Here is a 26956-nt window from a genome sequence, read left to right as displayed (position 1 = left end):
GTAAACACTACAGGAGTTTTGTCTCCACTAGGATTTTCTCCACAGCAGGATAACTAACATGTGCTAGTAATCCTATGGTATAGACACTTTTTTTTTTTAAAGCAGTGAGCACAAAGGCCTAGGGATAACCTACCAGCTAACTGTTAAAATACAAATTGGCCTATGTACATGAGGGTTTTAGTACTAATTGGAAACACATTTTTTGAGAACAAGTTTAGGCCCCTTATCTTGCACCAGAATGGTACACTTAAATAGGTGTAAGTTATGACACAAGATAGAAAGCAATGGAGACTCAAGCCCAAAATCTGTGTTTTCCTGCAGAGAATGAGATGTGCTCCAAACAAAGTTGCTCTTGCACATGAAGCCTTGTTTTTTGTAACTTCTTATCTTGAAAAGGAGAATAGTTACCAGGGACTTGGCTGAAGTATTTAAGATCAATTTCTTTGTACACTACTCTCAAATGTTAGAACAAAGGGACACTTGTTGACATTAATGGCAGATTTAAAGCAAACAGAAGGAAATAATTCACACAGCATGTAGTTAATTTGAAGAATTTACTGCAATAGGAGGTAAAAGTAGTTGGATTATTTTAAAAGCCTGGATAATTATGATCAACAACATCTGTATTTACATGCTAAAATAAGGGTAATCAGATCTTGTGTGTCAGGAAATAAACTGGTCACTTTGGGGTCAGGGAGGAACTTTTCAGCCCTAGTCAACATCGTACAATTGTTTTTCAACTTCTTTAAAAGCATCACGTGCTGGCCACTGTGGGAAGCAGGATACCAGATTTGATACTGTGTTGCTTAATGCACTACCACGGGTGTTCGAATACTACAGTGATGAGTGTGACATTTATATATATAAAATAGAACAGACAGGATTTGTTATACTGGGTCAGACAGACTACTTGTTCCTAATCAAGTATTAAGGGAAACATCAAAGAATGCATGTAAGGTCTTCATGAGAAAGAGCACACCAGGTCTCCCATTTGTAATATGCTGCCTCTCAAAATAGCAGACTCTGAAATTTAAAGGTGGAATAGATAGAAAACAAAATCATAACAATTACTGAGGGTACGTCTTCAGTACCCGCCATATCAGTGGGTAGCAATCGATTTCTCTGGGATCGATACATCGCATCTCATCTAGACGCGATATATCGATCCCCGAACGCGCTCATGTCGACTCCATAACTCCACCAATGCGAACGGCGGTAGCAGAGTCGACATGGGGAGCTGCGGACGTCGATCCCGCGCCATGAGGACAGTAAGTAATTCGATATCAGATACTTCGACTTCAGCTACGTTATTCACGTAGCTGAAGTTGCGTATCTTATATTGATTTTCCCCCATAGTGTAGACCTGCCCTAAGGCTATATTACACTACAGCACTTACAGCGGCAATGATGCAGCTGTGCCATGGTAGCGCTTGTGGTGGAGATGCTTTAGTCTAAGTGGATGGGAAGGAGCTCTCCCATTGGCTTAATAACTCCTGCCTCTGTGAGAGGTGGTAGCTATGTCAGTGGGAGAAGCTCTCCCACCAACATCTACATTGGTGCGTAGGTCGGTATAATTTACATCACTCAGGAGTGTGGATTATTCACACCCCTGAGCAACGTAAGTTTACCAAAGTAACCTGTAGTGTAGACAAGGTCATAGATACATACACAATAGGAGGGGAATTCTGCCTATATTTATAGTTTATGGAATAGGAGACTAGAACTGATGCCCAATACACGGCTCCAGGAAACTTTTGATAGATACAATGTTCCACTGGGCAGAAACATGCCTCAGACATGGGTATAGTGATGGTAGAGGATGTGGGGCAGAAAGTCATTTATGAAGAACTCCAACTAAAGCATCTTCCCCACAGATTGCCTAGGGAAGCCCTGTTGTGGAGGAGAGATTAAATCCACAAGTGAAACTGGCAAGGGACTGTATGTGGGCTGCAAAGGCAAGTCACAGAAGCCTCAGACTTATCTAGGAAAAAGCAACCACCACATCCATCACTGTAAAATGATCACTAGACAGACATTTAAACGTGAGGTGCATGAACTAGCTCTTTAAAGCCTGAGGTCTCAGAAATAGCTCTCTCTCATTTTGGTTTTATTAACATTATGCTATTAAGAAATGGGCTGCTGGTGGCTAGATTTTCACCCAGCAGGATTACACTTCTGTAGACAGTGCCCCAAAGAAGAAAATAACCTGGTTTATCTCTAGTGTTTTTATTGCAGATCTCCTGGCTTTACAGCAGCAATCAAACCTTAAACAGAGCTTTGTTTTGTTTTGACCAAGCCATGCAGCAAAATGACCCACTAAAAAAGTATTTGGGCAAAGCCCAAGCCTGGCTCACAAACGGGGAGCAAACATGCTTATGCTCAGCTGCTAACGTGTTCATTGTCTCTGGACTTTGAGCTTGAGCAGCACAGCACAACAATGCTCATTGCACAGACAGGGTGCTCCACTGCAACTGACTACATCATACCAATTATCAGAAAAGGGGCCAAAACAGGAGTCTTCTGCTTCAGTTATAGGGGGCTGATTTTCCACTTCCCTTCCTGGGGACAAGAGAAAACTATTCACAAAACTAAGGCAGGTGGCCTTAGCCTAAAACAGAAAGGAAAGGGAAGGAGAAAATAAGTGAAGGAAGACAAAGAGAAGATGATTGGGTGAGAAAGAAAAGGAAGCAAAACTAAAAACATAAGGCCAAATTCAGGTGTAAGTGGCTGCAACTATCCTTGTTCCAGGTCTGATTTTGGCCTATAAGTGCTAAATTTGCCTCATCTTCTCCTTTGAAGTAATATTCTTCTGCATCTTCAGCCTGAAGAAATTAAATGTCCCTGAAGAATCTGCTTGTGATCTCGCCTCCTCTTTAGAGAGCTTGTGCTGTTCCCTGGCAATGCGAGTGCAGAGGCACAGCTATGAGACTCCCTCTGTGAAGAGACCACTCGGGACTGGCAGGGCCTTTCAGGGTTAATACTTAGTCCCTGCTAAAGCAGGAGAGATGACTTCCCATAACTGGGATTTGGAAGTGATGCCAGGCTGAAGGTGTTGCTTCACTTCCAGCCCTGATCTCTTACTCTCTCAGCCAGTAGAGGCCAAGTGCATTTGGGAAGCAAAACAGCACTTGGCCACTGTCTTGGGGCAAAGGGAAGAGAGGAATTTATTTCCTCACTCAATACTGCCTAGGCCTTAATGTGACAGTGGAGGGCACTTAGAATGATGTAGAATCAATGCATTTAGCATATAACATTTTCGGTCACCTTTGTGACTCAGCATTTTGCATATTAATTATTTACAATGACAATAGTGAAATATTAATGAGTCTGTGGGGAACTAAGGTAGATCAGGGTCAATCCCAATAACAAGGGATAATTGAGAAGAGCAATAGTGACACCCCGTTGCTGATTAAGGCATCAATAGACTCTAAAAGCATTTTCATTTGATCCAACTTAGTCAGGATGGTATCTACATGTAGGTCACAGTAGGGGATCTGAAATGAGGAACAATAGCGGGACCTTAACAGCTGCAATAAAGATCCAGTGGCTCTTTGAGAATTAAAGGAACAAGAAGGAAAGTTACTTTTTATTACTGAAATGCTTCCAAAAGTCATGTATCTATCAAAAAGTGTGTAAGATATGACCCCAGATTTAAATTATCTGCAAAATGAAGTCATTTTGCACAGCAAGGCTGAAACCATGCTGGCAGCAATTGCTAAAGCAACCTGAGGGTTATCACATGCTTGGCTTTCCTGGTGCTCACAGTGGCCCTTACTGTGGTACTTCTGAAGAGGAATGTTGTAGTCATCTCGTGCTTCTGCCCAGGGGGATACCTAGTTATTTCTCGGCCTCCCTTTAGGAACCAGAGACATTTTGCTCTTTCTGTGTGCACCAGTCAGTTGCTGCCACTTCAGGCTGTCTTAAAATGTTACTGGCAATTGCACCCAAATAGCAAGTTCTAAAATAATGAAAAAAAACCCACACCTGTAGGGATGCTATGGAAAGGGACACTAGACAGACATTAAACTTATTTACAGATTATTCAGTTATGTAGGCTTACAGAATATTGCTAGCTAGTCTCCTCTTTGAAGCTTGTCAGAGAGCTGTATGACATCCACAGAGAAATGAGGGTCCTAGAGAACAAGGGCTGGATGCTTCTCAGACTTCAGACACTGGTTGCTAGCACAGCTCTAGCCCTAATGGAAATGCGACCCAAGGTTTTTCAGATTGGTGGAGGAGGCGGCGAGTTGAGTGGAAAAGGAAAATAGATGGTACAAGTCTAGGAAGGGAAGTGGAAACTCAGCCTGAAAAAAAGATATTTAAGAGGGTAGTTACTAAATATTCTCCATAAATATTTTTTATCTTATTGCTTACAAGAGTCCCTTGGAAGCACTGAAGCTGAAATCCTTACCAAAGATATTTTAATCTATTGGGTAAAACTTGTTAGTTTAGTCTTGCTTGAAATCTAACAACTGATTGGTTTAGAAAACGGGACAACCAAAAAAAGCCCACCATAACTATAATTACCAGGTCTTGCAACACAGGATTTTGAAGAAGTTCAGTAGGTAATATCTGAGATCTATCAACCTTGACAATATCCCACTGAAGGTTTAAAACATCTACTGCAGCAGATAGGCAATAGAGTGAAATTAAATTATTAGGATAATTAACTTCACTTCTAGTTGTCAGCTCTTTTGAAGAAAAGACAAGTAGGGAAATAAGCAGAAACATTTGGCTCATTGTCTAAAATAAAGTCCATAAACTACTTTTCTTGACCAAACTATAGCTAAAGAATGTCAGCTCTTTATTTCAGTGCTTTCCTACAACAGGACCCCTTCAAAAAAGGAGAAATAGGAAGAAGAAGGGCAAATCTTCAGAAGAAATAAGAGCCAGCCTAATCCCAGCACCAAACCCAATTTAAATCTTTTATAGGGCATTGCAGAGTAAGTATATCCCACCACAGGGCATCAATAGGGCAACCCTCTGGTGCAGGCTGCAGGAGTCAATAGAGCAGCCCTCCAGTGCTGGGCCGCACAACCTAGTGATCAGAGTCGATAGGGCAGGGCAAGCCACCCTCATCATCTAGGGCCCCAGAGCCTCCTGACCAGGGCAAGTCAGCAATAAGCTTGGGCCTTGCTGCCAGAAGGGAGCAGGCTGCCACCCAATAGTGGGGTTCACAGCCATGGGTAGAGGCACCCAGGCCTTCCCTACTCCACCAGGTCCCTGTCAGTGGCAAGTAGTCCCACCATTGGGTCAGCAGGGATCCCACCAAAACACACTGACTCTATTCCCAGTACCACAACCAGATCAATGTCTGGCTTCCCTGGGCTACTTCCTACCATATCTCCCCACTCTGTACTCTGCAGGTCCTCCATCTCCTTGGGAGTACTCAGAGGGCAAGACTTCCAGTAACTCTTTCCCCTCGTGGACTTCAAGTGGCAGTCACAGCAATTCTACACACACACACACACACACACACACACACACACACACAGCCCTCATATTGTACATGTACTTCGGAAAATATGGCCCTAATCCCACTGCACCTTAGTCTCCTCCTGTGTAAAATGGAGATAATACCTCACAAAAGAATTGTGAGGATAAATTCATTGTGTAAAGTGCTTTGGTCCTCAGATGGAAGGACGTTCAAAGTATTATTGTTCACCTTATACTTAGGCCTTGTTCAAACAAGAGAAGTTACACATGTTCTTTCCCACCCAATTGACTGAATAGCACTTTGAATCCATACACATAAGTGCTTCAGTCGATTGTGAGGAGGCAACAGTCTCTGTAATTTGGGTCTGGTCTACCCACTGTTTATGTACCAATGTAATTTTGCCATTTAGAGGGGTGATTTTTTTTTTCATTTTTACTGACCTATGTATACCATATCATCCCTAGGATGAATACATTTATACTGTCATAAAGGTGCCTTATACTGCTATAGTATCAGAGGGGTTGCTGTGTTTGCTGCTTTTACAGATCCAGACTAAGAGTCCTGTGGCACCTTATAGACTAACAGACGTCTGTTAGTCTATAAGGTGCCACAGGACTCTTTGCTGCTTACACTGCTATAGCTTTTTTCCCTTCCCAATTGGGAATAAGCTATTCTGATATAAGCATCTTTATACTGATATAACCACGTCCACACTAGGGAGGTTGTAGCTCCTAGACCTTAACAATACTGATAGTGTTAAAGTGGTACACCCTGGGTGTGAAGGTGAGCCCTTACCCTAAAATGTTGTAGGGGTAAGGCCTCGATTGAGGCTCAGTGGATGGTGGCACAATCAGTGCACTGCACCTCCAACAGCTGTTATCCTTAGGGGAGCTCTGGGATGAAATTCTCCATTATGAATAAAAACAGAATTTTAAAAACGAAGGGGTATAAACCACATTTTTTTTTGAGAGCGAGCGAGACAGAGAGAGACACCAAAAAATATACACCACAAGATTGCTAAAACTAGCATTTTATTTGAAGGAGGAGAAACTTAACATGCAAGACAGGGAGTAAACAGAGTATGATTACACAGTATTTCAGTACATGGAGCAAATAAAGCTAGCAATAACATTAGCATACGGAATACAGCAAAAGACCAGCTTCTTATGAGCTGTTTTACATTATTTGGGTCCTTTCTGCTCAAAATATTTATGACAGCAGCAAGTCATGGCTGCCACAAAGATGACAAATTCATTGAAGTCTACTTCAGAATCTCCATTTTCATCCAGACCCTTGAAGAGTTTGTCAACAGCTTCCTTATCTTTTCCCGACTAAAAGAGAAAAGAAGCAGTCAATAGTGAGACATGCAATTTATTCTGAGGTCCTAAAAACAGCAGCAAAATTATAAATTATCTGAACAATAGAAATGATGTGGTGTGGATCCAAACATCTTAGTATGAGTGTGTGTTGGGTTTAGGGGCACCACCTGGTCCCCGGTGAAGAAAGTGTTAACCTCAGCTCAGTTTCTTTGTACCTTTCCACAGGTGATTAAGGGACTAACTATAGATTAGTTGCTTAGTATCAGGGGGTAGCTGTGTTAGTCGATATCCACAAAAACAACAAGGGGTCCGGTGGCACCTTAAAGACAGACTAACAGATTTATTTGGGCATAAGCTTTTGTGGGTAAAAAACCTCACATCTTCAGATGCATCAAGTGAAAATTACAGATGCAGGCATTATATTGTGTTTTGCTTCAGTTAACTTGTTTTGATTTCTGGTTAGGTTCCTTTAGGAAAAAAATCCTGGCTGGCTTCCCCAGGGCTTTGTTTCTGCTGAGTCATTCCACCAGCTCACAGTAGGATATGCAGAACTTTGGAACTCTGTGTTATGCTAAGACAAGGCTCTGTAATTTAATCAGGATAGTAGTGTAACTTGTTGATCTTGTTGGAGAAAACAGAACAATACTTGGAAGACTATGGGGCCCAAATCCTCCTCTCATTGAAGTCAATGCCAAAAGTTCCATTAGCTTCAAATGGAGCAGTGGGTTCATAAAAGTGGTGTGTGCGCGCATGCGTGCACACACATTTAAAAGGTCTGTGACCCAAATCCTGTCCTTAAAGGTATATTTATATATATGGAATGAATAAATAAATGCTGTAGCTATCAACAAAACTATAGGTGCATGTACTGTACCTGCTTTAAAAACATGTTTAATGATCAAACTTGCATAATGCTAAAGATGCTAAACAAAATACTCCAACCCCAGCTAAAATCTTCACACCTGAATTTAAAAACATCCTTTCACAGCCTGTTCCCACAAAAAAAACAACCAAAAAACAACCAAACCCCACACCCCTTAACAAAATAAGTGTTTGAAATACACGGGCCAAGAGTGGGAGCATTAAAATAAGGCCTCTTCATTGAGAATAACCTGTATGCAGCCCCCACATGTGAACATTTTGGGATTGTCATCTTGAGTGTTCCAGTTGATCTTAGTGACTTGAACATGTTAGTCACGAGGAGCTGTGCACACACAAGGCAGACTCTGAAGCTTTAGTAAAGCAAATTTTGAATTATGAGATGAAAAAATGGTATCCTAGCCATGTCCTTTTGTTTTCAGCCTATCATAATTTAAATTGACCAACTTGTTTCAAACTGCCCACAACAATTCACCTCTGGCTGAAATTAAACATGACAATTTCCAGGAAAAAATAACTTATTTTGAGAATGTTTTAAAGATTTTTTTTTTTAAAAGGATTACAACAGGTCTTCAAGCTTCAGTAGAGCTGGGTGAATAATGGAGCCTTTGGTTTGCAGGCCATTTCAAAAAGTCTGAAACAATGTGGTTAGGTTCAAACAAAATTGAATGTTTTATTTTAGTTTTGTCCATTTTAAAATGTTTTTGAATTTTTAAAATAAAATTGAGGAAAAAATGTTCAGAAAAAATGTTGAAATGGAATGTTTTGATTTTTTCAGATTTTTTTAAAATTAACAATGTCGCCAAATCGGCACAAATTCGTAAAACATTTTGATTTTGCAAAATATGCATTTTTCACTAAAAAAAAATAAATAAAATTCAGTTTTAATCTGTGGCCTGGTGATGATTTGTTCCAATCATAGAATATCAGGGTTGTAAGGGACTGCAGGAGATCATCTAGTTGAACCTGCTCCTCAAAGCATGACCAATCCCCAACTAAATCATCCCAGCCAGGGCTTTGTCAAGCCTGACCTTAAAAACCTCTAAGGAAGAAGATTCCACCATCTCCCTAGGTAACCCATTCCACTGCTTCACCACCCTACTAGTGAAATAGTGTTTCCTAATATCCAGCCTAGACCTCCCCCACTGCAACTTGAGACCATTACTCCTTGTTCTGTCATCTGGTACCACTGAGAACAGTCTAGATCCATCTTCTTTGGAACCCCCCTTCAGGTAGTTGAAAGCAGCTATCAAATCCCCCCTCATTCTTCTCTTCTGCAGACTAAACAATCCCAGTTCCCTCAGCCTCTCCTCATAAATTATGTGCTCTGGCTCCCTAATCATTTTTGTTGCCCTCCGCTGGACTCTTTCCAATTTTTCCACACCCTTCTTGTAGTGTAAGGCCCAAAACTGGATACAATGAATTTAAGAGGATGCAGTTTTTATAATAAACAGAGGATGGCAGTAGCGACCTGTAAAATATAATTAACTAAACTACTGTGGTTTTGTTGATTTTATATAAATATGAAATTATGTAAATATTGATCAGTTTTACTGTGAATTTTAAATACTTAACTTCACTGAAATCTGAAGGGTTTGAAGAGTCAGAGTCTAAGTAGTTCAATAATCATTATTTTATTTTTCATTGATTTAATTTTTTTTTAAATAAAATGAGAAATTATAACCTGAGATATGCCAAAAACTCCACCAGAAATTCAGTTATGTGAATAGTCCCGGCTGAACAATATATGATCAAAATTTTGTTCCTTTTTATTTTTTCAAATTATCCATAAACAGATTTAATTTTAAATTATTCAATTAATTATTTGTGGACCTGTGTCCATACCCAGGGTCCCTGGTGGGTTGTACTGGGGCAGCTAGCTTGCACTGAAGTCCATGCCACCACATCCTCACTAGTGTTATTCCATACTAGATTAAAGCTACCATGGATATGCCTACCTGTGCTACAATTACACCTTAATTTGTTATGTAGATGCACACAATAAAGCAGAGCTCTTGCAAATAAGTGAAGCTCTGAGTGATCACTGAACATCACACACAGATCTTAGTGCTCTAAGAATGCATGCACAGTTGTTTGGAATTTCAGTGTTGGGTGTGTACAAAATGGAACCACTTTTTGAACATTTGGCCGTAGGCTGTGGCAATTAATGGGAAAGATTTTACATTTAGGCAAACAAATGTAACTGCTGTGAGGCACCAGGGTGTGTGAAAGCCGAATTTGGCCCAACAGCTTTATGGAATTTTTAGTAATATAAAAGAAATGGAAACAATCAAGAATGAAAGTTATGACTTCGAACCAAGTAAAATTGTTATTGTACAAGTAAAGTGATGTGCAGTAAATAAGGAGAACCAATAATGAGAAGTGAAGTCAAACTTTTGCATTTACATCCTGGGAAGCTAACACACATTATGGGTGATGATTTTAACATTTGTTAATTTGCAAGAAAGATTTTGTGAATTTTTAAAGATAAAAATATATTTTCTCTTCTAACCTAACCTTCACTAACCTCTGCTGCTAAATAGTAATCTTTCTTTTAAAAAAACCCAAACCACTAAATCTGGAAGCTGAGTCTGAATACTGCGATAAGCAAGCCATAGTAGGGATTAAACTCAGCCCAATTCAGCAAAATGTGCATTAGCCATCTTCATGCTGCAGAGACTTGTGCAAGACTTCAATAATCCCCAAAGTGATACAAGGACACTGGCCACAGCCACAGGCATGCTCCCGTATTGCAGTATCTTGACCTAATGGGCCACATTCTTCCCTTACATATGTATGCCTTATTGCTCATTGAGAACCAGGTGTCTATATGTGAAGCCATGGTTTCCCTTTACTGAATGAAGTTTGATAAAAACAAGTCTGTATAACAGTCTAAAAATATATGAATGCAATTAAATTCAAGTCAAGTCACAAATTTTAGAAATGGATTATTGGTGGCTATGGCCAAGTTCAAACATATTATTTGGAGCTCCCCAGAAAATGATGGTATCGACAGTGGAAATATTTCTGTTTTCTAACTGAAAAGTAAAAAGACATGAAATTTTTTAGGGAAGGAAATTAAAAAAAAAATTCCATTGCAGGGGAACTGAAGTGGAATTTTCCAGCTGCCAGGCTGAAAGGCTATTGTCAATTTCAAAAAGTTGAAAAAAAATGTGGCTAGGTTGGAACAAAAGTCTTTACTTTGAAAGTGAAATTGACAAGAGCCTTCCAGCCCAGCTGCCTGAGAAACAGAGAGCTGGGGCATTCAGCTTTTCTGGCCTAGGGGTGGGTGTGGGTGTGAGGGAAGTGGGGAGACAGAGTTTTCCAGCTCTCTGGACCCTAGACCGCAGGGAGGTGGGGAGGCTGGGGGCCTGGGATCTCTCTCTCCAGCTAGTGTTGGGAGGCTGATAGCCAGAGAGCAGAGAGCCAGAGTGCCCAGCCTCTGCAGCCCTTCTGGAAAGATTTGTCAGACAGGAGCCTTCCAACAGGGAAGCAGGCAAGCTGTCATTCTGATATTCCCAATGGAAAATTGAAATTTTTCATCAAAAGTGAAATTTTCTCACAGGAAGTTTCAGTTTTGTGAAAAAAGGTGTTTTTAATTGGAAAATTATTCTGACAAAATTTTTCCAACCACCTCTAATGTTACTGTTTTCTAGAAAATATCCTTTACAACTTAATGTTTTTAAGAATGGTAAAAATATCATGATACCACATTGCAGAGCGTGGAATACTTGTCTACACTGACACTTTACAGCGCTGCAACTTTCGCGCTCAGGGGTGTGAAAAAACACCCGAGTGCTGCAAGTTTCAGCGCTGTAAAGCACTAGTGTAGACCATAGCTACGCCCCTCATGGAGGTGGTTTTTTAAGAACGCGCTGTGCCACGACTACACAAGTGGCAGCGCTTTAACGTTGCCAGTGAAGACGTGCTACAGAGATAGATGAAAAATACTTAAGAGCACATTCTGATTATTTAACAATGCTGTTATCTGAAACATTTTCTTTATTTCTTTCCCTTTATTTGTTATTGAGAAGGACACTTCACAAACAGTTCTTCCAAGTTCATCTACTCTGTCCCAGTGCTGATTAAATACCATACTTGTATACATGCCCAGATATCACAGTAAGAAGTGTGGTATAAATGCCTAGACCAAGAGACTCCCCATTTGCTGTCATTATATTCAATTGTTAGCATCACAATCCTTTTTCACATCAGTTAATTGAGACATCATATGGGATTACAAATTCTGTTGGGGAGTAAACAGCAGGAGCAGATGACTTCTGAAGAAGTAAATATTCTGTTTAAATGCCATTACCCTGAAAACTAGAGGGAGGAATAAGAAATCAGGGCTGCCCAGATGATTCTGGGAGCCCGGGGCAAAGCAATTTTGGGGGCCCTTCTATAAAAATAGTTGCAATACTATAGAATACTGTATCAGAGGGGTAGCCGTGTTAGTCTGGATCTGTAAAAGCAGCAAAGAGTCCTGTGGCACCTTATAGACTAACAGACGTTTTGGAGTATGAGCTTTCGTGGGTGAATACACACTTCATCGGATGCATAGAATACTGTATTCTTGTGGTGGGCCCTGTGGGGCGTCGGGAAAATTGCCCCACTTCCTCCCCCCCGCCCCCCGACAGCCCTGTAAGAAATACAGAAAACCTGACAATCAGTATTGATTCTGACTACTGCATTCAGTTCTGTGATCTGCATTCACTTTCAAAGCCACACTGTCAGCATGATGCACAAGAAAAGGTCCCACACAACTTCCCTTAACAGTAATGATTTCTGTAGCTTATTCTCTGCACAAAGCACCAAAAATGTCTCTCTCCATATTGCTTTAAGTCTATGACAGAGAAAATATACGGAACCATCACTTTACCGAGAGGAAGTTGGGTAGCTCTTTTTCCAGGAGGGTCTTTAGTTCTCCTTTGGTGAGGGTTTGCTTATTGCCTTCAGCCCCGGAATACTTGTCAAAGACATCAATGATCATTCCCATTGCAGTTTCCAGTTCAGACATCTTTGCTAATGGATTCTGGCTTCTTTCTTTGCGTGAATAGCCTCTGGCACTCCCTTAGAGAGTAGAGACTGAACGGGTTCTGGGGTGCTTTAAATAGCTGTCACATCTCATGGTTACACAGTGAGTGGAGCCAGTTAGCAAATATCTACACCTTAAGCACCGCTTTTCATCATCTAGGTGCAGCTTGAAATCAAATTCCTTTCTAAAGAAATTCAATTAAAAATTCAAGCTTTATCAGTAGGGCAGAGCTGGAACAATGATTTATACATCACCATAAACCAGCCACTCCTTCAAGATTAAGTGTGATTCAATTTAAGCTTTTTAATCAGCAAATGGCTAACAGCCCAACCCTTAAAAGAATGTATATTGGGCCTGCAACAGTGAAAGAGCAGCAAATTACTTCCTACTCATTGCAAAAGGTGGCTCTTTTCAACCTTACGGCATCATCACCTGTTCTAAGAGACAAAGTCACACCAAAACTCCATAGTCTTCCGTGATTCCTGATCTCATCTGTGATTCACTTGAGGAGGCTAGTCCACATTTTTTAAAATGTCAACTGACTCTAGCTACTGTATCTCAGAGATTGATTTCAGAGCCCCATCAAGGCAGCTGGATCCTACAGGAACATTGAAATGGATGGAGCCCAAAGGGAAACTTTCAGAAACATTACCTGTAGAAGACCCCTGGCTCTGGAACTCTGTCACCTGAGATTAGGATAAATCTGAGTTTTGCTGTCTTCACTGCAAAGTTTACCTCTTTATGATTGAGGTTAGTTATGTACAGCATAATTTATACGAGTGGGCAGATTTTTTTAATTGAGGGAATTAAAAAAATTAAATTACTCACAGAAATTTATAATTGGTTGTACATCAGCAAGTGCCTGTGGCATGTCACCCACAAAAGATCATAGAGCAAGAAGATCTAGCATGGGCACATTAAAAACTAGTGTCACTGAAGCCATCCTGAAATCAGAATGTAACTTTCCTTATCACATCTCCCTTGTCTGTAATTTCGTATATCCTGTATAACCATGGGTGGCATGTGACTTCCACATCTGGAAGGCTGGGCTTGAGCACCAGAAGCTCCCTAGAAGTAAAGTGTGTGTGTGTGTGTGTGTGTGGGTGGGTGGGTGGAGGGGGGACACTGGTGCCTGGACCATGGCCCCTTCCCCTGCTCCATTCTGAGACCCATCTCCGCTTGGCCTTCTCCACCCAAGACACTGCCCACACTCCATCCCCACTCCGCCACAGGGCCTGCTCCTGTTTGGCCCTCTTCCCTGCCATTCGCACTTCTCTTTCCCCCTCTCCCAAGGCATCTCACCATCTGCACCTCTCTGCCTCCTTCCCCAAGTGACCCTCCCCTGCCACTCGCACCTCCCTTCTCCCTGTGCAGCAGCCGCCCAGCAGGCTATCAATTGCTGGAAGTTCAGCTGTCCCTCCCTCGACTACCATGTGCTGCTCCTGCCCTCTGCCTTGGAGCTGCTCCTGGTACCCTCATGCTTGCTGGGGCAGGGGGGAGGGGAACGAGGGACTAACGTCTGGGTGTCCCCCTTTCCCCTGCTCCTGCCCCCTACTTACTCCATCTCTATAGAGCATGGGGGGACAACAGGCTCAGGACGGAAGGAGCTTACTGGCAGTAGCTGCAGTCTCAACTTGCTGGTCTACTTAAAAAGGCAGTGTACGTAAGAGTGGGGTCAGCATACTTAAAGGGGTAATGTGCATCTCTCTCACACACACACAGGGTGTGTGTGTCTGTCTGCCATGCTGTCTCCCCTCCCTCCATTTGTGCTGCCTTGTAGAGTGTGAGGCTACATTAAAAACAATGTGTTAACCCTTGAGGGCTCAGCCAAGTGCTAGTTAATCATTTAGCAGTAAAGCATTCCCTGGGAACTATCCCACCCTCTTCCACCCTCTGACTTCAGCACCTCAACCAATTACAATCATCATTGCTGTGTACAGTATTAAATTATTTGTTTAAAACTTATACTGTGTGTGCGTATATTATATATATAGTCTTTTGTCTGGTGAAAAAAAAATCCCTGGAACCTAACCCCCCCATTTACATTAATTCTTATGGGGAAATTGGATTCGCTTAACATCGTTTTGCTTAAAGTCACATTTTTCAAGAACATATCTACAATGTTAAGTGAGGAGTTACTGTACTACTTGTGTCTTGCTTTCAACATTCCTGCTAATATATCCCAGAATGTTGCAAAAAATCAAACATCAGTGTTGCACTGAACTCATATTTAGCTTGTGATCCACCATGACCCCAAGTTCCTTTCCGCACTACTTCCTCGGCAGTCATTTCCCATTTTCTATGTGTGCAACTCATTGTTCCTTCCTAAGTGGAGTACTTTGCATTTGTTCTTATTGAATTTCATCCTATTTACTTCAGATCATTTCTCCAGTTTGTCCAGATCATTTTGAATTTTAATCCTACCCTCCAAAACACTTACAACCCCTCCCAGCTTGGTATCGTCCGCAAACTTTATAAATGTACTTTCTGTGGCCTCTATGCCATTATTTAAATTGTTTAGGAAGATATTGAACAGAACCGGACCAAGGCCAATCCCTGCAGGACCCCACTCGATATGCCCTTGCGCTTGACTGTGAACCACTGGTAACTCTGGGAACGGTTTTCCAATCATTTATGCATTCACCTTATAGTAGCTGCACCCCTAGGCTATATTTCCCTACTATTGATCATAGTCAACTTAGCATAGGTTAACTGCAGCTGTCTTCTAAAACCTAGATCCTCAAAGGTATTCAGGTGCCTAACTCCATTGATTTCAATGGGAAATCAATGGAGTTAGGCACCTAAGTACCTTTGATGATTGAGGCTGAACTGATAAGGTCTCTAGTAAAGCCTTTCATTCTCATGCCAAGTTTCTGTTGAAATCAATGGAATTTGTCTGGAATGAGTAATGAGTAGGAATAAGGATTAGGCCCTAAATTAGATTTCTGGGCAATGACATCATGTCATAAGAATGGTCAGACCAATGGTCCATCTAGTTTAGTATCCTATCATTCCAGCAGTGCCAGATGTTTCAGAGGGAACGATCGGAACAGGACAACTATAGAGTGATTCATCCCCTCTCGTCCAGGCTCAGCTTCTGGCAGCCAGAGGTTTCAAGAAACCCAGAGCATGAGGTTGCATTCCTGACCACCTTGGTTAATAGCCATTCATGGACATATCCTCCATGAACTTATCTAATTCTTTTTTGAGCCCAGTTATACTTTTGGCCTTCACAGCATCCCCTGGCAACAAGTTCCACCTTGACTGTGCATTGTGTGAAGAAGCACTTCCTTATGTTTGTTTTAAACCTGCTATCTATTAATTTCATTAGTTCACCCTGGTTCTTGTGTTATGTGAAAGAATAAATGACATGTGTGCACGTGCGCGCACGCGCACGCGCACACACACACAGTGACCGGAGTTCCAGGGGAGCCAACTGAAGTCACTCAATTAGGGTGAACTGAAAAGAATGGGGCAGACAATCCCCAAAGCTGGTGGATATTCCAGGGCTTAGATTTACCAAGCTAGTATAAAACAGCTTCTATAATACCTCACTGGTTACCCAGAAGCCAACAACACAGTTCCCTTAAAGCAACCCAGCTGTAGGTCTCCATCCAGACACCCAAGTTGAATAAGATTTTCAGTAATCCTCATCATATTTATCATATTAAAAAGTTCTACCAATCCCAAATGATTGGACACATCACCTCCCAGGTTAATGAATATTCCAGATCTTACCCAAATACATGCTTACAGCCAATTCTTATTAACTAAACTAAAATTTATTAAAAAAGAAGAGAGAGAGTATTGATTAAAAGATCACTATTCATACAGGCATGAATACAATTCTTGAGATTCAGATTCATAGCTGAGATGGTGAGCTTTGTAGTGGCAAAGAGTTCTTTCAGTATTAGTTCATAGGTTACAGACCAATGTTTATATTCAGGGTGGTCTAGTCAGGACTGGGATCTCAGCCTTGTGGTTTAAGCTTCCCCTGCATGAAGCCTCAAGCATATCTGAGATAAAAAGGATTGGGACCTGTAGCAAGTTTGACACTCACCGGCATAGCACCTCCTGCTGGTCGTCTTGGAAATTAGCTCAACTCCAGCTCTGGAGTGCCTCCTTCTGGCCAGTGTCTCACCTGCCTTAGGCCCTGTGTCCCTCCCAGACTCTGGTGCCACTTTCTGCAGGGTTTTGCCCCCAGCAGTACCCCCTTACTCTGGGTCTCCCCTCCCAGGGGAACCCCCAAACCTCTAAACCCACCTTGCCTCAGTGACTACTGCCAGTCATCATCTAGCCCCCTTTCACTGGGGCAAACTGCAGCCTGTAATGGTGACTCATCATTGGCAAGGGAGTAGGACCTGCTGCCTTTGCCTATCCCCGGGCTGCCCCTCTGCAGCCCCAGTACTTTTTGTAGGCCTTCAACAAGGCCTTCAGCCTGGGGGTTTACCAGGCTAGAGCTCCCCAGCTCCCTTTGCCCTTCCCCAGCACTGCCCCTCTTCAGGTCCCTTGCTCTCAGGCAGCTAGCCCTTGCCACTCCAGGGCTAGAGTGAGCCTTTTTTGTGTCCTGGCCCCACCGCCCTTTTATCCAGGCCAGCTGTCGGCTGATTAAGCCAGCCACACCTGGGGCCAACTATCTCACCAGCCACCCTCAGCTGCTCTTAATCCCTTTTACCTTGGAGTGGGGCAGCCGCCTTACTACAGGACCCAAAGCATCTTTATACAGTTTCAGGCCTTCTTGTGACAGCTCAGAGTCCTTCCATGAACAATAGGCAATCATGGGGACTTTTGAAGTAGATCCATTTCCAAGCATTGCTGGTAATTATCTACACAGATTAACATAAGGCAATTGCCTGTTTTGCCACCATTCACAGATGATTTGCTATACATTTCAAAGAGAGCTGAATACAGTGATATCCTATGTTTACAGTTCATTTAAATGTTAAGATATCCTTGTGATCTCTGAATTAACAGAATACAGCATAGACCCCTACCAATACATATGTAAACATACAAAACCACAAACATTATCTACCAATATGTCTTTAAGGGTTGAATCTGTGGCACAAACAAAACCTCAACACCTTCTGCTCCAAGTGCAAAGGGCATTTCTTTGACCTTGCCTTCTCTAGTATCAATACATATCAACAGATATATTAAAACAAAAACAAAATCAGAAACACACCCAAACCATCCCAACACAACAAGACATTCCACTGCACACACTTCTCTTCCTGAGGAGAGGATGTGAGAACAAGCACATGACAATGTCAGACATATTGCTCATGCACTACTGGAAGGTGCTCAGATAACTATGGTGGTGATCGTGGTATAAGAACCTATACGGAATAGAAAAGAAACTTCTGCTGAATTGAATGACAGTTGTGCATATGCGCGTGTAACTGATGCAATGAGGAGGCACCCGACTATTTTTTCCGAGAAGATCAGTGTAAATCTTGACTCATATAACTGTATTAGGACAGAGAGAAAAGCAAGCCACAGAGAGAAATATTGATCAATAATGTTGATCAATCTATAGAATACTGTGTTATCCATATGCATATGACACAACCTGGTGGTCACAAAGAGTGGTATTTGTCTGCCAAAAAAAAGTGACAATCTTTTTCACATGTTAAGTAACCAAAGTGATATGGGTTTTTTTGTTTGTGTTGTTTTGTTTTAAATAAACCACAGCATTCTGAATTTCTAGAAAGTGAAATGTCATCAAGCCAGCACTACCTTTTTCCATGCTGGCATGACCTACTGATATGTACTCATTCAACCCTCCCTCCCCACCACCCCCCACACAACATTTAAATTTGTATGTCAAACTGTTTCTACTAATTCAATATTTTTTCATAATCTATTTTCCATTAAAAATATCCATAGAACAGCTTTGCTATCTCTGCTGGTATTGCAGGTAAAATAGAGTATGAACAGGTATCCTATACAATACAAATGGGTAGCATTTTAATTCTGGCCCCTCTGTCTATTAAAAGCTCCATAGGCAGATGAACCACCTGCCTTGGGCCTATTTAAATGTATCTAATTTAATTTTTTGTGCAAAAGATGCTCCGTTCGTATTTCTTCATTAGAATGGTGGTACAGTGGACTGTGGTTGTCTGGAGGAGAGGTATAGTGGTGCAGTGTTCATAGGGCCAAATGGCAAATGCTGAAGTTCCTGCTTATGGCCATGTATTTAGGAGCATAAAGATGCAGATAGGCATCTACTGGGATTTTCAAAAGCACCTAAGCCTTGAATTCCCATGGCACAAGACCAAAAAAATAGGACTTTGGTAGGATTTCTGTTATACAGAGACCTTGTTCTGATTCTCTTCAGAGAGGTGAATTTTATCCTTGGGTACACAGTGTATCCCTGTCTCTCCATAGCAGAAATAAGTCAATTTAGGCAATGATTGGAAGGCACTTTCTGAATCTCAGAAAATGTTAAGCTTGTATAAGAACAAAACATTTAAAAAAGTTTATTTCTAAATCTGAAGGAAGTTACATGAGAGAATGAGCTTTTGACATTTCCACAAATGAGTCTTTTAATGTGTGTATTATTTCTGTGCGCCATTGTGCAGCACAGAATTTGGCAGAAATTAATGTTGCACGCGCAGAATTTCCTTCCTCTCTCCCTCCACCCCCCCCTGAAAATGGGCTGCAGAGCTGCTAGCCGCCATTAGGTGCCACTGGACCTGGCAGAGTCCAGCTCACAAGTGGGAGACACTACCGGGGGTGGGGGGGAATGGGAGGAGGAGCTGGAAGGTTCTTGGCACCTGCCCTGAAGGAAGGAGTTGGTGGTGCGCAGGAAACTCCGCGCAAGCCCGGGACCAGCAACAGATTGTTTTTCTCTCTGGATCCCTGGGCTCTAGGAGGGTAGGGGTGTGAGTGTCGGGGCTGGAGGGGCCCCATAGTTGGGCTCCAGGGGGGTTGGGGGTGTGAGTATCTGGGCTGGGGAGGGCCCCGCAGCTGGGCTTTGAGGGTTTGGGAGTGTGAGTGCCTGGGCTTGAGGAGGGCAGTGGCTGGACTCTGGGGCAGGGGTGAAAGTCTCTGGGCTGGGGGAGCACGACTGGGCTCTGGAGTGGAGGGGACAGAGAAACAGGAACTGGGTTGTCGTAGGTGTTTCTCTAACCGTCTACTCCTGGGGAAATTTTTGTGTGTGTCTGCATTGTTACAGACATACTTGCAGACAGGCATTTTGAAATAAATTACCAAAATAATTGAAACTGGCATGATTATATAGTGTTATTTAGACAAATAGAATTTGCAGAATTTTTAATATTTTGGTTCAGGATTTTTAATTTTTTGGCACAGAATTCCCCCAGGAGTAGTGTATGTGGAGGAACTGAACACACATTTTGAATTTTCTGGTTCTTGGTTTTCATCTCTCAAGTCTTACCTTTGCTACAGGTTTAAAAACGTTCTGGTTTCCTCACCATGCACACCTGCGTGAGTTCTGTGAACACTAATAGGCTTATATGCATACATCAAGAGGAGAAGAGACCTTTCAGTCTGTAAAGTAACATAGATAAGACAGATTTTCCAGTGCACTGGACTGTTTGCTGAAGTTATAGAATCTGTATGCATTGCTTATTAGAGGTTGAGGTTTATCTATATTTGCCCGTGAAAAACTCACTTCAGATCTGGTTAATGTCTAAAAGGTCATTCAGTTTCCATCACCTGTGGTTAAGTTCAGTTACCTCTTGTTCTTAAATGACAGCACCACCACATGATTTTGTAACATGCAGACAGAAGTATTTAATGAAGTGAGGCTACTGAGGTACAGATAGAAAAAACAAGTTCTTATGATCTTATTTTGATGCTTGACAATGTACTGGTTCAGTTCCTATCAATTATCTTCAATGTTCCTTAAGTAAATGCTTAAGCAATGACGTACTTACTGTTTTTCATTAACATTTGTTTCCAAAACTGCTTAACCCAGGAAGGGGGCAGGAAGGTTTGTGTTTTCCTTTTGTGTCAGTTTTATTTTTTTTTCCTTTGTGCTTGTCCTTTTCTTCATTTTTTTTTTGCTTCAAGACTTCGATCTAAGTTCACTGAAGCAGAGTCTCTCTCTCGACTGCAGGAAGGCATCAGTCTAATAAACCGCAAGTGTTAAACCTTGTAGAGACCTGAGACATTTCTGATTTTTTTTTTAAATGGAAAAATAGGTTTGAGTCAGTTTCCACTCATTTGTATTGTTACCTGTCAGGAGGAACAGAGTTAATTTCCTTTCTTGAAACAACAAGCAATGAAATGACTATGGAGACGTCACCTAAAGCATGAATAAATTATCAGGAATTAAAGCATTGGGGGATAATTATTGCAAACCCTTAGACAGGTAACAAGTCTGCAGAAGTACCACCCCTTGGGGGAAAGTGCATATATATTGGTTCTGTTCAAGAGACCCAGCAAACAAAAAACTGAGACTAGTATGGAGTGGCCAGCCTGATAAAGAGAGGGGTCACTCTAATGAACGTAAGCACTGATCTGACACAGGGACCAAGAGAGACAGACCCTGCTGGAGGGGTTTGAAGGCCCTTGAAACCTACCAGGGTCTCCATATGGAAAATGGGTGACACCTAGTAAGACAGGCAGGCACGTAAGCTATTTATTGTTTTTAAGATATGTTCTCTCTGTAATGCTTTTGTTCTAAATAAATACCTTGCTGGCTGAAGGCAGGCTGGTCACTGGTATCTCTGTCAGTTCCTGGGAGAGAGCAGGGTGCCAGGTGCTGAACTAAACTCAGGCTTGCTAAGGTGATCACAGTGAATTTCAGGAGGAAATTGAAGCCTGAATCCCTCATCTCTGGAGGGAGAGGAACAGAAGTTTTCACACTGAGAAAGGTGGTGGTACAAGCCTGACACCTAAGTGGGGTGCCCTCCAGGAGGCCATGAAGGAGTTAGAAGTACAGTTACTTTGGTAACTATGACAGACCTCAGGCTGTGGTGTTTCTCAGATTTAACAACATACCTTAGCTGGTCCTGAATTTGGTCTTTGCCTTCATATCTGATTTCATCCCAAGTGATTCCTTGACACCGGAAGAGAGAAGGAAACTTCACCCAACAACTGGAACTTGACTCCTCGTCAGAGGTGAAATTCTGGTCCTGTGAAATCAATGGCAAAACTTCCATTGACTCAGAGGGGCCAGAATTTCATGCCAGTCTTCCTACCTGACCTCTGACAGACCAGTGACTCAGCTTGTACGAGGAAAGTGCTACAGCGATGGCCAGAAGCCAATTACTAGACCACAAAAAAAGAGCATCTATTTTTTTCCCTCTTCCTATCTTCTCTTGTCTGTAATGGGTTGGAAAAATAGATTTGACCAAGCTAACAGGTATGTGAGGAAGCTGACAATGTTTTGTTGTAACTCATTTCATAGACCAGCCTTTTAAAATAAGTTTAAAATACCCAATTAGTTGTGAAAGTTACAATTTCACTTGAATGCTTAAGTTAATAAAGTAAAAGGTTTTCTCATTGCATGTGGCTTTTAAAAACGTAAAGCCTCAAACCATAGGAAAAGACACCTATGTTTAGCTCGAGCATTGGGGTGTACAAATAACATCTAATTAACCCAGAAACTAAGTGGCTGGAGAATAAGGTCCTTGTGGTCGATGACCTTCATTGCAAACAAATATTTGGTTTTCTAAAGGTAGTGTTATATTCCAACTTAATTTGTAATGAAAGAGATTCTGGGGCTCAAGCAATTAGGTGCTGAGGATCAAGTAATTTTTTTTACATTTACAACTGATGCAGCAAGTCCAGAGGTGCCGTGGCTATGAACTGCCAAGCGCAGATGTGCCAGGGCTCATCCCTGGCAAGCCCTGGCACAAATTAAGCACTGGTTATACCAGGAGTCAGCAACCTTTCAGGAGTGGTGTGCCGAGTCTTCATTTATTCACTCTAATATAAGTTTTCGTGTGCCAGTAATACATTTTAATGTTTTTAGAAGGTCTCTTTCTATAAATCTATAATATATAACTAAACTATTGTTGTATGTAAAGTAAGTACGGTTTATAAAATGTTTAAGAAGCTTAAATTAAAACGCAGAGCCCCTTGGACCGGTGGCCAGGACCCGGGCAGTGTGAGTGCCACTGAAAATCAGCTCACATGCCACCTTCGGCACATGTGCCACTGGTTGCCTACCCTGGGTTATACTATAGTCTGTGGACATAATTTTTTTCTTCTTCCTCCCCACATCTAAGTCAAGCAAAAACCCGTCCAATAAATTATCTAGTAAAGTGATTCTCAACTTACTAACCACTGGCTCTCTGTTGTTTGAAGAGCCCTTTTAACTGATCCCTAGAAGGAAATGTTTTGAGAACCAAGCAGTGGAACGCTAGGGTTTGAGCAGTGGAAACTGGTCCATGAATGGATATCTCCTACAGAGTAATATGCAGAATGTGTTTAAGTACATTGTTGAATCAAAGCCTGGGACAGTGGGAGAACCATTGATCCAGTCCACTTCCTTGATAGTATAAGATTATTTTCTGCATGCTATTCTCTAGTACTTTGTTGTAGTCCAGTTCTAAATGACTCAACAGTGAGACTACAAAGACTGTTCCTGTTATTTACTTGCAATAAGCTTTCTGTGGAGAGAAACAGAAAAGCAGGCTACACCCAGAGAACTCAGTTATGCAAAATAAAAGAGATACAGACAAAGCTACAATACCTGCACATCTAAAATTGGGGAAAGATAACAGAGTGGCTGATATGGGACTTGTTTAATAAAGAATTAAAGCATAATTCATGCCATTCCATACAGGTTTATAGAAAATAGATCCTGTCAAACAAACCTGATGAGATTTTTTGACGAGATTACAAGTTGGGTTGATAAAGTGAATAGTGTTGATGTAATATACTTTGACTTCTGCAACACATTTTACTTGGTACTTCACAAACATTTCGGTTAAAAAACTGGAACATTACAAAATGGACATGGCTCGCTTTAAAAAGATTAAAAACTGGCTAGAGTCCCAAAATGTAACTCTAAATGGGGAATCATCATCAAGTGGGTGTGTTTCTAATGAGGTCCCATAGGGATGGGTTCTTGGCTCTGTGCTGTTTAACCTTTCTAAAAATGAGTGGAAGAAAACATAAGACTGACACGGATAAAGTTTGTAGCTGACACAGTGGGCAGGAATTAAAATTTTACCGCTTTTGCGGTGGGTGGGGGGAGAGACATTAAACACACCCATATTATACACATTAAACCATATCAACACATGCACATACATCATATGCAAATCAATAAATTGCAGTATATTCACCAGTTCAACGAATCATACCTTTAATCCACCTTGCATACAGGCTCCTTAACCTCGTGGGGGGAACGTGTGCAAACCAAGTAGGCACACAGGCATCCATAACCTCACATTATGTCTGACCTCACTGAGTTTGCGCACTGCATGTTAGGAGGAAATACTATAGCAGAAAAGGGGATGGGGGAGCAGAGAGTTTCTCCAGGCCCAGAGCCCAGATGGGGGACCCAGAACGATCTCCTCCTGCACTGGGACCCCAGTGGGGGACACAGAAATCCTCCAGGCCTGGGGCCCCAGCGAGGGGTGCAGAACACCTGTCCCTGGGCTGTGGCAGGGACAGCAAGCGAGCGCCTCTCCCCCAGGGCTGCAGCAGAGAGGGCAGAACTTCTCCAGCCCCGGAGCCGCGGGGGGGGGGCACCCCCTGCAGGATTTCTGCTTTCTCCGCTGCAGACCCGGGGCAGGAGGAGTTTTGCGTTCCCCACTGATTATTGGGGGCCCAGTGCCGCTGCTTGCCCCCCCCCCCCCTTGCGCACACCTCTGTTGACACAAAAATTGGGGACTGGTAAATAATGAAGATGACAGATCATTGATACAGAGCACTCTAGATCACTTGGTAAGCTGGGCACAAGCAAACAATATGCATTATAATATGGCCAAAAGTAAATATATACTTCTAGGAACAAAGAATGCAAGATGGGGGACTCTATTCTGGGAAACAGTGACTCTGAAAAAGATTTGAGGGTCATGGTGGAAAGTTGCTGAACATGAGCTCCCAGTGTGACGCTTGTGGCCAAAAAGGCCTAATGCTATCCTTGGATGCATAAACAGGGGAATCTTGAGTAGAAGCAGAGAGGTTATTTTACCGCTATCTTTGGTATTGGTGTGACCACTGCTGGAATATTATGTCCTGTTCTGGTGTCCACTATTCAGGAAGGATGTTGGTAAATTGAAGAGGGTTCAGAGAAGAGACATGAAAATAATTAAAGGCTTAGAAGACATGCCTTGTTGTGACTCAGAGAGCTCAATCTATTTAGCTTAAAAAAGAGAAGTTTAAGGGGTGACTTGGTCACAGTCTAGGAATACCTACATAGGGAACAAATATTTGATAGTGGGCTCTTTAATCTAGCAGACAAAGATGCATCAAGATCCAATGGTTGGAAGTAGAAACTAGACAAATTCAGACTGGAAATATGGTACAATTTTTTTTAACAGTGGGAGAAGTTAATCATTGGAACAATTTATCAAAGGTTGTGGTGAATTCTCCATGGCAACAATTTTAAAATCAAGATTGGATTTTTTTTAAATGCTTTAGTTCATGCACTAATTATTTTGGGGAAGTTCTATGGCTTTTGTTATACCAGGATGTCAGACTAGATGATCACAATGGTCCTTGCTGGCCTTGGGATTTATGAACTGGAGCTAGAAAACATGGTCATCTAATCCTATGCCTAGGTCACATACGCAGCCACTTAAACAATCTACATGAGATTTTAATGTCTGAGAATTTCTCAGCCAATTGTTCACAAGTAGTAAAAAGAAAGTGCATGACCCAGGAATCAACGAGGCTGACAATGGACAAAATGAGGTACAATAAGATCTTCTAAAACTCTTTTAAATCGGGCTGAACTACTCAGAGGAGTTTCCAAACAGCCAGTGCCGGGGAAAAGCAGTAAGTGCGTTAGCAATGAGATAGGCAGGCCCACTAACCCCTCCAAGGGAATTCCAAACACCAGGGGGAATAGTTTGCTTCCCTTGGGCTCTACCTAGGTAAATGATAATGTTAGTCTTCTGCTACACATCATCATTCTCTCAGGTGTCACATGACAGAGGAAACTGCCCACTGTCCGTGAGAGTGTGGGGGACCCAGAGGTGTCAAGCTAACATCTTTGCATTTATAATACAAAATATTTTCTTTTGATGCACAATATTCACTTATGAAGATATTGAGGAAATGAGAAACGTTTCAGCATCATCAGGTAACTTTCCATCTGTGAAAGTAGGTATTTTCCATATGTGCCTCTCTCTCACCCTTTCTTTGTTCAAGTTATAGCTTGAGCAGATAAGAGCTCTCCAGAAGGAACATACATTTAATAGAGTAACAATTTCTCAGCTTGTTCATATGTAATCAGAGGGTGTAACATAACTGATAAGGACAGCAATAACTTTTTCAGCTAGTAAATACTGACATTTTAATAACTGAAAAATGCAGCTTACAGGTTAATAGAGGTAAAATGTCTGAGCAAATCTGGAGTGTCTCCAGCAATAATGTCACCTGCTGAATGTGATAGCAGTAATTACTCTACTCTCAGAAACAGAGCATTAATTAAAAACATTTGTTTATTTTGCCACCTTAGGGAAAAGGAGGAAAAGACTCAATAATCCAGGCCCTTGATGTTCAGGACAGGCTAAAAAATGAGAAGAGAAAGGATCTATTTTCTTAGGTTTTAATACAGTGCTTACTGCTGTGGTATTATTATTAATTAATTATTACTATTATTATTTATATCTAATTGCTAAACCTGCAGCAGATGTAGATAGCCATTATCTATCATCTCTTTCAAATAAGGTGCCTTTTCTTAGCCAGACCCTAAATACACACGAAGAAGAATTATCTAATATTTAAGCACAACTTAAACTTATTTTAAGCTTCTAAGTTTGAGATCTATTTTCCAGCTTAATACCTCAATGATTATAAAAATTAAATGCCAAACATTGCAAACACATTACTTCTTTTATGATACTAGTAACAACTTTTCACTTATGTTTATAGTAAAATTCACTTACTGGTTTTGATGCAGTAGCCCAGTGAGGGAGTGTGTGAGTTGTACACACTCATTTGTTTTAAAACAGCTGGAAGAAAAATAAAATTCCCATGGAAACAATTCTAGTGGTCTTAATATTTTCATTTGAGTGGAGTTACTCCAGGGATGAATTTGGCCCAGTGTTACGACTATGGAAACACTGTACCTATGTGGTTATTAGTGTATGAAGATGTTATGGTGGGGATTTGAATAATGGTTGTATA

The 26956-nt window shown here is 41.6% G+C and overlaps 1 protein-coding gene across 2 annotated transcripts; it reads right to left on the bottom strand.

The window, feature by feature from the left end:
• Window positions 1-6487: 6487 nt before the first annotated feature.
• On the bottom strand, window positions 6488-20805 carry LOC120406492 (S100 calcium binding protein P). Of its 2 annotated transcripts, none has more exons than XM_039541376.1 (2): window positions 12515-12841; window positions 6488-6768 (listed from the first exon to the last, which is right to left on the bottom strand). In XM_039541376.1, the coding sequence occupies exons 1-2, from the start codon at window positions 12650-12652 to the stop codon at window positions 6619-6621; spliced, it is 288 nt and encodes a 95-aa protein (XP_039397310.1). In that variant the 5' UTR covers window positions 12653-12841; the 3' UTR covers window positions 6488-6618. The 2 variants fall into 2 exon arrangements, 1 of the variants encoding a protein (XP_039397310.1); XR_005599318.1 differs by lacking the exon at window positions 12515-12841 and adding an exon at window positions 20575-20805 and having other exon boundaries at window positions 6636-6768.
• Between the last annotated feature and the right edge of the window lie 6151 nt (window positions 20806-26956).

The sequence above is a fragment of the Mauremys reevesii genome, linkage group 5, assembly GCF_016161935.1.
Source record: "Mauremys reevesii isolate NIE-2019 linkage group 5, ASM1616193v1, whole genome shotgun sequence".
NCBI classification, from domain to species: Eukaryota; Metazoa; Chordata; order Testudines; family Geoemydidae; genus Mauremys; species Mauremys reevesii.
The sequence above is the reverse complement of the archived record's forward strand: the minus strand, read 5'-3'. Positions and strand labels throughout refer to the sequence as shown.